The 13,112-nt window shown below is 43.2% G+C and overlaps 1 protein-coding gene across 1 annotated transcript in view; it reads right to left on the reverse strand.

Annotated features, from left to right (window-relative positions):
- OCA2 (OCA2 melanosomal transmembrane protein) overlaps positions 1–13,112 on the reverse strand; it is a 492,037-nt gene that overhangs the window by 392,620 nt on the left and 86,305 nt on the right. The window contains exons 6-8 of the mRNA XM_047864593.1: positions 6,185–6,345; positions 3,700–3,782; positions 2,275–2,428 (exon numbers count right to left, since the gene is read on the reverse strand). Of these exons, the coding sequence (XP_047720549.1) occupies positions 2,275–2,428; positions 3,700–3,782; positions 6,185–6,345 (398 nt within the window). The remainder of the gene's footprint in view (positions 1–2,274; positions 2,429–3,699; positions 3,783–6,184; positions 6,346–13,112) is intronic.

The following is a 13,112-nucleotide window of genomic DNA, read 5'->3' on the forward strand; positions in this document are numbered from 1 at the left end:
ATATTAAAACTATTAGGAGCAAAGGTCACAGGGAACTTGATAAACACTGGGCCAGGCTGCCACCACCTAAACTCACTAAGCAATCTCAGCATCCCTGCAAGAGGGACATCTAGACATTATACTTCTCCTTGGTGCAAGTCAAACTCCTAGAACACCTGTGAAGCAAAAGTGCCCCAAAATAAAACCTGAAGGCTTCAGATATAAATTGTAGTCCATAGGAAATAAAAGGAATAGAATAAGAATCCCATGAGGGGTCTATTAGCCCAATCCAGGATGCAAGATGTTCTACAGAACCACAGAAAAATATTTTTGAACTAGATGGTGGTACAGTAAAGAGCTAACCTGGAAGGCCTAAGGTTGCCATCATTAGAAGAGCCTTTAGAAGAGCCTGCTCTAGGGTTGGCCCTTGGCTGGAATCTGGTTACTTGGCTTTTGGAATATTCCTTATGATAGAAAGTGATAATGTTGTTATATAGGCTTAGAACATTGCATTCTGCTGTACTAGCATGTCTAAATTATTTTTATAAAATGTGATTTATGGTTAACACCTGCTTTCTTTCTGGGAGGCTAGGACTTTGGTGGGCTCAGGGAGCCTACATGACAAGCCTTCATCAATACCCTGGAGCTCTGAGTCTCAAGCAGGCTGCCCTGGGCATAAATGCCACTGCTGAAGGAAGGAGCATGTTCTATGTGGCCACTTCTGGGAAAGGAGACCTTTCAGAACCCTGCTTCTGGACTCATCCAGACTTCCTGATGAGGCTTCTTCCATTGCTGGTCATGATAATAAACCACAGCCCAGACAGGGCAGAGCTGCCTGTGAGTCTGTGAGCCCTTCTAGAAAAATCACAGTGTTTGGGTGACCAAGGGAACCCTGAAACATGATGATATTGGTTTAAAAAAAAGAAGAGAAAAATAATGGAGAGAATAGAGCTACTCTGGAATAAAGAAGACATAAGAGATATAACAACTAATGAGTGGACCTTGTTGGACAATTTGGGCTCAACTTACTGAGCCAACATTCCTCACCAGGCACACTAGACAACCACAGGCAAACTTCTGGAACTTTCCTGGCCATTTCTCCTGCAGGCCATTTTCTTGACAACTCCAAGGTATTTCTCATACCTATCCTACACTAAAGAAGAAATGCTTCTTTAGAAGTACATTCTCTACTGACCTTCCAGGCTCAACCTACTGGAGCCAAGATTCTCATCAATGTGTTGCAGTAAGTCTGGTTTCACAATTAAATTAACAATGTACCAGCCCACCCAGGCAGTGTCTGCACTTTGCTTCATGCTATTAAAGGTAGGGCCATGCTTAGCTCCCCCAAAACACATAATTTATAAGACATAAGATCATTTGTAAAAAGGCTCATACACTGAATTGATAAGCATAACAGATAATAATCCTTCCCCCCCATATAGCCCAAGGTCTCTCAAGTCTCTATAACATTCATATTCCTATGAAACAAATAGGGTACAGTCTAATGTACATCTCAGAGAGTTTCCACATTTGCCCCTTCAGGGTCACATTGCAAGTGAGCAGCAGAATGAGAGTAAGAAAATCATGCACATATTCAGTTTTCTCAGGTAAATTTTTGCTGGTACCTGATGCAGCTCATCTTGCATGTGTCAGTTGCCAACATTCAGCAAATATTCCAGTACAGATCAACTTTCTACATAGAATGGTGGAATCTTCCTTTTTAGGAAAGATGCCATGGCAGTTTGATTAGGAAGCAGAACTGAGTGAGGGGCACCTGGGTGATGCAGTCAGTTAAGTGTCTCTTGATTTCAGCTCAGGTCATGATCTCGTGGTTTGTGAGTTCAAGCCCCAAGTTGGGCTCCACACTGTCAGTGTGGAGCCCATTTGGGATTCTCTCTCTCCCTCTCTCTCTCTCTGCCCCTTGTGCGCTCTCTCTCTCTCTCTCTCTCTCTCTCTCTCAAAATAAATAAATAAACTTAAAAAAAAGAAACAGCAGAACTGAGGGACACCTGGTAGATCAGTTAGTTAAGCATCCCACCCTTGATTTCAGCTCAGGTCATGATCTAATTGTTTGTGAGATCGAGCCCCATGTCAGGCCCTCTCTATGCTAACAGCACAGAGTCTGCTTGGGATTCTCTCTCTCCCTCTCACTCTGCCCCACCCCTGCTCATGCTCTCTCTCAAAATAAAAAAAGAAACTTTTAAAAAGGAGAACTTAGCCCATCCAAACCATCCACACGTTGAAAGACACTTACTTGTGAGCCCAAATAAATCTGAGAGCTGACATGAAAGTTACCTCAAATATAATCAGCATATAGACCCCAGCAAGGATGACCACAGCAATGATCACTTGTGCTTCTATGCTTGCACGGAGATACTGATGAGCCATCAGAAGAGGAACAGCCTGGGTCTGCTGGACAGAGGCTCGAATGCTGATAGAAACAGTATCTCTGTAGAATGAAGCAAAGATATTACCATTAGTAAAGGAAACCAGACCCTATGTCAACAATTAGTGCTTGTTTCCTTGGTGTCCTTCCCAACACAAGTTATCTATGGCGATAATGAGAGCCCAAATTAATCTCAGAGTGATTTAGCCCAATTCCTGACCTGGAAGACAAGGAGCTCTGAGGGTATATATGAGTAGTGGGAGATGCAGACACAGCCTCCCTGTGGTCAGATCCATCTAATGTAGATCCCTCAGCCTCCACCTGGCAGCATCTGCTTCATGGCAGGTGCCACCCCAACAATTAACAAGGAGCAGGAACTTTCACATTGGTTCTAGCCATTTAAAATTAAAATTCTCTTTCTCTTTATCACACACTGACTGCTTTACCTGCTAACAAATAGCAAAGCCAACCATTCTCACATGACAGTGATTTGGAAAAGGGCCACATGTAACCTGAGAATATATAGATGGGTTGTCACAGATGATGGGGGAAAGTACCTGGAATAATAAGCATCCAAATAATTAACAGTATGTGGCATCGTGAAACTAAAGCATTTTTCTAAAAGTTCGGTCAGCAACTGTTGTGAGCCAAACTGTGTCCTCCCAAAATATAGATGTTGATACCCTAACCCTCAATACTTCATAATATGACTATATTTGGAGACGGAGTCTCTGTAGGAGTAATTAAGTTAAAATAAGGTCACGAGTGTGGTCCCTAATCCAGTATGACTGGTATCCTTATAAGAAGGGATAGGGACAGACACAAACACAGAAAAGACCATGTGAAAACACAGGAAGTAGAAGGCATTGTCAAACCAAGGAGAGGGGCCTCTGAAAAGACAAACTCTGCTGAACCCTTGAGGAAATAAATTTCTACTTTTTAATTTAAGCAGTCTGTGGTATTTGTTATGACAGGACTAGCACACTCCTACAGACATAATATGGAGTGGCATTAAAGAAAAAGAGAAAGAATCCAAAAATTTCCTGGAATTCTCCATTGTAGAGCTTCATAATATTAATGACTATAAAATCAACTATAAAATACCATTTGCTTCAAAATGGACCCTGAAATCAATCCTCATTTCCTGACACTTGTGGTTATGATGCCCTCCTACATCCCTCATGTTCACAGTCTCCCCAGTTAGAGCATCCCATCCAAGTCATATAATTGATCTGGCTATTCGTGCCAAAAATTTGAGTCTCACAGGTCAAACTTTTTAAGTGAGCATGTCTCAGAAGACCTTCCCTCAAGATCTTTGATCACCTGAGACCCACCTGCTCAGTATCTCAAAGGTCCTGCTCACCACCAAGCGCTCACTTCTTCTCGGATTTAAAAATACAGTCCAATTCTGAGTGACCTGTAAAAGTTGAAATGTAATATCACAGTAAGGCTTTGAACCATCACCTGGGATTCAGTGTTATTCAGTGTACGTGTTTGTTTATAATAAGGAGAAAAAGAGGAACAGCAAGGACTTTTTACACAACTCCCAAATCCCTGACACTAGAGCATATCCAAGTTGTATGGAACTGGAAATTTCTACCTTATGAAGGGCTTTAAGAAAAAAGAATACAAAAGTACACACATAGAATTAGTATAAAAGATACAAAGGTATAGATGTCAAAATGATTTATTATGAGCAAAATAAATCACTGCACTTTATGGGAGACTTGGAATCTTCTGAGCCCTCTGAGGCAACTCATGAAAATGCTTACTTACAACTGCCTCCTGCTTGCAAACTAGAGACAAGTCTCCACACCCATGTCACAGGAGCACATGAGAGGCAGGATCCAAGGATGAAGCTCCTTTGCTGTGGGCAAATCCACCCCACATCTTCCTGTCCCAAGCAGGGTAGTGGAGGAACCAGCTGAGGGGAGCCAGGTATGAGCAGAGAGTGGGGGCTGGCTGGGGCAGCTGAGGGGCCAGGGAAACTTCAGTGGGAGGACGGGAGTCTTGCTGCCCAAAAATCATGAAGTAAATGAAAATAGGAACTCTGAAATTAGTCAAAGCATGAATGAGAGTTCATATGTTCTCTTAAAACACTTCAATATTTGGAAAGAGTATATCAGAAAAAGCCTAGTAGTAAAGGACTTTTGTGTTCCTCGTGTTTCTGAGCTGGATTTTTATGCTGGCACTGGAGCAGAGAAGCTCAGTACAGCCCCATGGGCAGGCAGTTATGTCAGCAGGCTGCAAAGGGTCACATCTTCTTCCACACAAGACTCACAGACAGAGCAGACAGATGTGTGCCCACCTTGTCTTTACTGAGAAGCCGTTGCCATCAGGCTGTGCATTGCACACAAGGAAGCCAAGTTTATGTCCTAAGACCACGACCAAGGCAACACTTTTAGAACACTGGTGCTGCATAGACCACCACCCATGAAACTGCAGCTTAATTAATAATGATGCCTTTGGGGCGCCTGGGTGGCGCAGTCGGTTAAGCGTCCGACTTCAGCCAGGTCATGATCTCGCGGTCCGGGAGTTCGAGCCCTGCGTCAGGCTCTGGGCTGATGGCTCAGAGCCTGGAGCCTGTTTCCGATTCTGTGTCTCCCTCTCTCTCTGCCCCTCCCCCGTTCATGCTCTGTCTCTTTCTGTCCCCAAAATAAATAAACGTTGAAAAAAAAAATTAAAAAAAAAAAATAATGATGCCTTTGCTCTGTGGACCCTGCTCTGCATGGCAGGAAAATAAGAGGGTGCAGTAACCCATCAGACACTCTGTTTTGGATGACACAGCATTGTGCAACAGCAGGGTTTCCTTCTCTGGATTATAATAGGAAAAACCCATGAACTTCATACACAAGTCACCATAATAATCCCAGGGAGTTATCAGGACTTGGGATATAGGTCAGGATGCCCAGAGACGGGCCAGGCCTTGTCTGGGCTCTGGGCCATGGTGACAACACCACTGCTGACCTTCCTTGTCTTCAAAGTATGGGAGCTAAAGATGGTCTAGGAGACACTAAGTACAAGAGCCTATTGCTTTAGAAGCAGAAGGTTTAGAAATTATGCAAGTCTTAACTACTTGGTTAAGTGTCCACAAACCCAAAGGAACTGTGGTGTACCTTCTATACCATGAGGTAAGGCCCAAGTTTAATTGTGATTTAACAACAGAAAACTACGTTCAAATATATATTTCCCTAAATTGTCCAATAAAATCATCTGAATAAAAAACTCACAAGCCTGATTTTACTGAAATTGCAAGAGTTTTATAATTATCTTAGACAAAAGGAGAAAAAATAATTGCAAAGACAAAGCAAAAGACAGGGCTTGCCTAAGAATGGTGTCATCAAAAAGAATGAAATCTTGCCATTTGCAACTATGTGGATGGAACTGGAGACGATTATGCTAAGTGAAATTAGTCAGAGAAAGACAAAAATCATATGACTTTACTCATATGAGGACTTTAAGAAACAAAACAGATGAACATAAGGGAAGGGAAACAAAAATAATATAAAAACAGGGAGGGGGACAAAACAGAAGAGGCTCATAAGTATGGAGAACAAACTGAGGGTTACTGGAGGGGTTGTGGGAGGGGGGATGAGCTAAATGGGTAAGGGGCATTAAGGAATCTACTCCTGAAATCATTGTTTCACTATATGTCAACTAATTTGGATGTAAATTTTAAAAAATAAAAAATAAAATTACAAAAAAAAGAATGGTGTCATTGCCTTATGGCTTCCCATCAAATCCACTCAAAAGGAAATCAATTTATGAAGAGATGAAATGAGTTTTATCAATTCCTTTTAAGTAAAGTATAAGTGTAACCTGCTGTGGCCGCCGCCGCCTGGAGCCTGGAACATCGGCCTGGGTCACCTCCACCACAACATGTTCTTCTCTTCCAGTATGACTTGGGCCACTGGCCACCAGGGCCCCTTCCAGGTCCACCTGGAGCAGTGTGGAGTCCACATGGCTGGTGAGGTTTGAAGCTGAGGCAAAGTCAAGGTGAACCACAAAGCATGGAAGAGAGGGCTAAAGTGCCCCCACCACCCACTCAGTGAGTACCCTCCTCAGAAGGTGCACACAGAAATGCATATCCAGGATGTTTCCTCCAACTGTACTGCAGCCATTGACCACTCCTTATCTCCTCAGCACCTCACTCCTGACATACACATTGGCTTTATATTGTGTTTTGCCCTGCAGAAATTGCATTTCTGATTGTGTATGTTTCAGGTCCTCTGGTTTAACCTCTAAGTGGTGGTGTCTCCCCATTCTACCCTTATCTCTGCTTCTGCTTTTGCAGCCAGCATAAAACTCCTGCCCAAGTTCCTGGACCCATGGTGAGCCAGTATACAGGATGGCTGCATGACTGAACAGATACACAGATCAACATCCATGCCCAAATCCTCAGGTGCCAGGTCTCTATTTGTACAATGAGAAATCACAAAGAGAACTTAAAATAAGAATTCTGAAGTCAGCTAAATAAGTGAGAGGAGAGAAATTCCCTCAAAGTGTGTTAAGGGGTCTTGATCAGGGAATAATTATCAGGAAAAGAGGCTTTTTCCCCACACAAAATATAATTCCCATGGTACTTACTCCCCACTGCAGGCTCGTCCCTTAGCACTTACATCCTGCATTTGGGTGTTGCACAAACATAGGGGTCTGTGCAACTCAGCCCTTCCCTCTCTGTTCTGGGCCAACTCTTGCCTCTGCTGCAAGGTCCTGGGGGACATGACATGGATTTTACAAAGAGGCTGGCCCAGTCATTTTCATCCAGAAGAAAAAATTGTTGTAGGTGGAAAAATGAATCTCAAAATAATCTATGTTTTGTATAAGGCCTCAAAAGTCTTAGCAGCAGCTCACTAGTTGTAGGACGATTCAGAAACCCTAAGAGAAACAGGTGGTTTATGGAAGAGACTTAGGAAAAAGGTAGAACTTCACTGTTGCCACAGTGTATACAGGATTTGCATTGAGTGTTGAGTGCCAGTGAATGGTTAATCCTTTTTTATTATCCATTTCCTCCAGCAAAATATACTAGTTTAAAAAAATTATTATACAAACATCCTGGTAAAGAAAGCGCTTTATCAGCACTGTTGTCTATAAGACAGCCCAGAATGTGCAGCTGTCCCCAGCACTTGGCTGGAAAGCCTCTCCACATACCTATGCTGCTACTTGGGTTCCATCAAGGACAAATGGAAACAGAAGTCACACATGAGGCAGGATGTACCAACAAAAGGTCCAAAGAGACACTGATGCTTCTGCCATGCCAAAATTACTCCTGTCCTCGTCTTTCCCCTGATCAAACACAAGATACAGGGTGGGGAGAAATATTTTAGTTCAGAAAGGATTCTAGAGACCTTGCAGAAACCCAGGAGAATGAACAGCACCACCTAGAGGCTAACATTGGAAAATCAGTGGCTTCTCCCTCAGATTTAAGGAATGTTTGTGGAGCATCTATTGCATACCAAGAAATAAATGAATAAAAACCTGGGGGTTAAGGGGCATCTCATGACCTCTTGAGGAGACAACCATATAACAAATCACCCTGTTATTAACTAATCACATGGAGCGCACACAAAACCACATAGACACAGGACCACATTTACTTCCACCCTTTCTTTCCTCTGTCTTTCTACATGCCCACCATGTACTTAGGATTCAAAGCCCACTGAGATGCTCTGGCGTCATCTGTGACTTCCAGATCACAGAAAACAGGAGCCTCTAATCAAGCCTCATCCCTGCAGGCAGCTTTGATCCTTGACTTGCAGACATATTGAACTATCTGCCATTCTCCTAACACATAGTACCCTGCCTTTGCTTCAAATGCCTTCTCCAAATATGAAGAACTTCTGCCATCTTTTGAGATCTCACTCAAGCTCTCCACTCCTCTCTTAAAATCGTTGCTTGTCATCTACGACTCCAGTGGATCCTCTGTAGACTTGACTCATGCCATATTGCAGTTTGTTTAAGATTTTTCTTCCCAACTGGTCTCGCTCCTCAAGAAAAGTATCTGCATCTTATTCATTTCTCTACTTCTCTGGAGACTAATTTAGTTCTCACCACATTAGACGCCCCCCAAAATACTTATTTTACCAATAAATATTTGTTTACAGCATCATCCTTGAAGTCCTCCAAACATAGACCAGAGTCCCTGCTGGGGGCGGGCAATAGAGAAGTCAGAGAGAAATTGCATCCTTCCTCTGACTGCATCAAAGAAGTCTCCTGCCTTTCCCATTACCCAAATCAAAGCCATTTTTCATGACCTAACTTGACATGTCTTCCACGAACCTTCTTCCTACTCTGTGAGCCCCCTAGACCTCCCTCCACTGAGTTCCTGGTTAAGCATCTTCCTGTTGTTCTCTGAGTGTGACCATTGACTCTGCACTGGTTGTCCAAGTGTGGACAACTGTCCTAGAGGTGTATGTATGGTGGGGAGAAAGACACATAAAACACTTCTGAACAACAGGTAATGTGCTGTTGCTGGACATGGAACAAATCCACAACAGCCTGAAGAGAGGCCTTCATTTCTGCCTAAACTGTAGAGTCCCCTTGGATTTACCCTTAAGTTTGCTACAGTGCCTATCAAATGCCAGGCTCATTAACACTGGCCAGGACTTCCTCCTTGACCAAACTTGAGTCGGGCTCCTCTGAGCCCTCTTCTTGATTAGTCCTCAACTTTGGCCTGGTGAGCCCAGTTTATTGAGAATCCCTTCTCTCCTCATACACAACCAAGTTCCCCTTGGTAATTTTCCATCCTCACCCTCATCCTACTGTAGATTCCTAGCGTGCCCTGTTGTATTTGGAGTTGAGTTCAATCTCCACCCCCCCGCCATTGCCAATAGTCTTAAATAAAGTCTTTCTTACTGTTTAACTTATGCAATTTTTCTTTGACACAACTTTTGCTTAGTTGAACTGAGGTAAGAAAGTGGGGACCCTTTGGACCCATCTTCATGATGAAAATGGGAGCAATGTCATTTGATAAAGTATGAAACTTTTAAGATTGATCAATTCAATAAAAATAAATCTATCTAGTGCCAATGTATTTTCTCCAGTGTTTGGGACCAAATGGATGAATGATTGCCCTTAATTTCTAGACTGGTATTGACCAATCAAATTCTATGTGGTGATAGGAATGTTTTATATCTATGCTGCCTGATATGGTAGCCACAAATCACATTTGACTATTATGCATTTGAAATATGGCTGGTGTGAATGAGGTAGTGAAACTTTAATGTTATTTACTTCATTAACATAAATTTAAATTTAAAGAGCCACTAGTGGCTAGTGGCTAGTGGTTACCATATTGGAGAACATAATTATGAGGTAGTATAAGGAGCTTAGGATGTAAGAGAGGAAGAACAGGAGGGGACAAAATCCTTTAATGTGTATAGTGTTTCCTTTATGTACTTTGGGAGCCCAGATCTACTATGAAGGGTGTGATGGAAAATGGACCATATGTCAAGAAACAAAGAAAAATAATAGAAGGGAGGAGGGAGAGAAGAAAAGGAGGAAGGCCAGTGAACAAGCCTAATTAAGCTGCTTATATTTAACCTGGCTTGCTGACCATTATTCACCTAATGACCTGGGAGCCTTGAACATGTCTCCCCCATAATAAGCACAGAGAACAACTCAGGGAAAAAGAACCTCAGGTGCCTGCAATCACAGTCATTTCCTGTTTCACAAAGCTTCTAAAATAACCCCTACAATTACTGAGGTGACAAAGCCTGATTGTTACAAAGAAAACCTCATAGGAGAAAAGGTAGCTTTGTTATTCTCCAGTTAATGCATACGGGAGCTTTCTCCAAGATCACTTCCCACTAAAACACACACCCCTAGTGTCTGTCATCCAGGCCTCTTACTCAGCTCGGTCCATCCAGGGGTTTGGCCAGAAGTCAACAAGGAAGAACAATGGGGTTCTTCACTAATGAGAACAACAATGAGAACACCACTACTGACTTTCAAAACCAGGCCAGAATCACTGCCTGCCTCAGACCTGCACATTAACACCCCTTTGCTGAGAATCACCTTCAAAGGTCCAAACTCTGGTGCACAAGCTAGCTTTTCCCCAGTCTGCCCCCACCTTTTGTAGATACCATCAGCAGTTGGCTCTCTGGGGACATTTGAGGGAGACCTATGACCTCTGATCTCTCCTTTCACAACCCCCCTCAGGAAGTTCTCAGCCTAGGGTCCTTGAAGAAGGTCTGTGAGCTTCCAGAAACATATGGGAAATCTATTATGTTTTCTGAGGAACCCACAAGAAGCTTAAATCAGCCTTAATTAGGGTTAATGATTGACAGAGTGAGTCTCTTTTTGACCAAACTTTAGTCATGCACCTTTGAACTCTCTTCTCTAAGACTAAGCCGTGACTTTGGGGTTTCTGTGTTTATCTCTGCATTGTCCAGTTTTAGCAAGAATCCTGGGAGGTTAATTTAGTCAGAATCTGCATTCCCCATATCTGATCACACTCAATATCTGATCAGGTTCCTCATGCCCCACCATCCTTAATTGATGCCTGATCACTCTGGCCGGCCTACAGCAAGAATCCAGTGAGGTCAGCTTGGCCAGAGTCTCCTCTCACCCCTGATGCTTCCTCTTGGTAGTTTTTCATCCACTGCCCCCCACCCTGTTCCTTAGTTTTAAAGTCCCAGTTTTCAAGTTCAATCCCTCTCCCACACTGCAGTGGTCTCTACAACTATCACTAGGTTTCTGAATAAAGTCTGACTTGCCATCCTTCACAAATGTCACTAAACATATAAGAGCCACTCTGCAGCATCCCTACCATCTCACACAGCTCTCTCTACCCCTTCCACTTCTCTTCTGTCTTCACCCAAATATACACACTGCTCAGAGAACAGGAGAGAGACCTCCCCAGTTGCCCTTGCTGCCAGGAGAAACCATTTTTGCCTGCCAGCCACCAGGATGGGCCTAGGCTCATTCAAGTCCCAGGAAAGGCCTAGTGTACTTGGGCTGCTTTGGAAGGAAGACTGTGCACAATGCTGTAGAATAAAAGTGACAAGGTACATTTCTTGGTGGGATGAATATAGGACTCTTATTTGTTATTATCTGATTTTATCCTGTTATATCCTTACTTATGCTTACTTATGATTTCTACTAACTGCTAAGGTTCATACAGGAGTTGCCACAGTACAGTAATAACCCAGATTCTCCAAAATATTTCCCTATGCCTATCTGGTTGTCACTGAAGTCTGTTTCTGGACAGTATCCAGCCCTTCACTCCAAGCTCTTGGGTCAGCCTGGGCAGCAGGTTATGATCACCTACAGTGAAGTCCCATGAAGGGAAGGCAGCATCTATCTTATAGGGACATCATGAAGCCAGGCCTCCACACCTTTCTTTGAGAAGGCTCCAGGAGGAGCTGAGGAAAGCAGAAGGATATCTTAGTTTTGTTTAATGGAGATGATATAGAGGTAAGACATATGAATGAAAAACAAAGCTCATAAAAATCACAGAGTTTTCCAATTCTCTCACAGGGATATACATCTTTACCTAAAACTCAGACACATTTTTAAAGTGGTGAAGCAAACATCAAGACTTTAGCAAGCCTTAGATGGACAACAGAGCTACCCTGTCCTGAGAGCAGGTACAGATGAGTGCTCTCATTTATTAAAGGGCAGGGATGCACCATGCACTGCTCACCAGAGCCATCTCATGAGCCCACCTGAAGGCCTTAAGTGCCAGGTCTTTCTATAATGTTGCTGATACCCTGTGGGTGAAGAGTGGCTCAGCTGAGTGAGAGGATATTCTGGGGAACTCCCCAGAAGAACTAGAAGAAACAATAATATATGATAGCTTTTGGTGACTGCAAGGAAAATTATCCAATTTCCTAAAATTTCAGTGCACCCAGCTTATCAATTGAAGATACTAGAGAAAAAAATCTTTCCATGTAGCTCTATGCATGATTTAATTCCTTTTAAAAGGTAATAATCAGAAAATAAAAGGTAATTATCATAAATACTTGAAATGGACACATCTGCCTCCTCTTCTCCCTCCTCCTCCACCACCCTCCTCCTCCACCTGCTTCTTCTTCCTCCCCACTCCTTTCTCCTCCTTACCCTCTTCTCCTCCTTTGTTTGCTTTCCAAGATGTCCCTTCCTCAGGACCTACCACTAACCCTACTACTCTAAGCAGGACTGGGAACTTTAGGGGATTTCATGCTTCAATATCCTAATCCCAATGTCCATTCTAAGAGAGGGTGTGGGCTCTGGACTTCCAGTTTCATTTGGGATACATAAAGAGCTAGAAACACACCAATCCCACTCTCACAACCAGAAAACAGGGAACAAATGTTAAGTTAATGACTTATTCTATCAAGAATGAGGCTGCATCACAACACCTAACTTGAAATCTAGAGTAAGGCAGGTGAATGCGGGGAAGAACAGGGCCACAGGGCCAAGCATTGCTTCCCCGAGACAGGTGCTACCACCACATACAGAAGCAGGCAAGATTAAATCAGAAAATTTTTAAACAGCTCAAGGTCAAGTGTGGGCTAGCGTGAGACTTGGGAGGCCCTGGGAGCCACAAAATAGGGGTGTTAGCATCTTCTTGTACAGTTTTGCTCCAGGGACCCTAGCAGGTACTCACAGGGAAGATATGGAGAGATTGAGAAGACTGGTGGAGAAACCTTAATTTCCTGGGGAAGCACATCAAATCTGGTAGCCTAAGGGCACAATGTAACCCCAGCAGCCAGTAGTGGCAGGAAAGAGGGGAAAGTAACTCTACCCCTCGCAGAGGAGTAGG

This window comes from Prionailurus viverrinus, chromosome B3 (genome assembly GCF_022837055.1).
Source record: "Prionailurus viverrinus isolate Anna chromosome B3, UM_Priviv_1.0, whole genome shotgun sequence".
Lineage (NCBI taxonomy): Eukaryota > Metazoa > Chordata > Mammalia > Carnivora > Felidae > Prionailurus > Prionailurus viverrinus.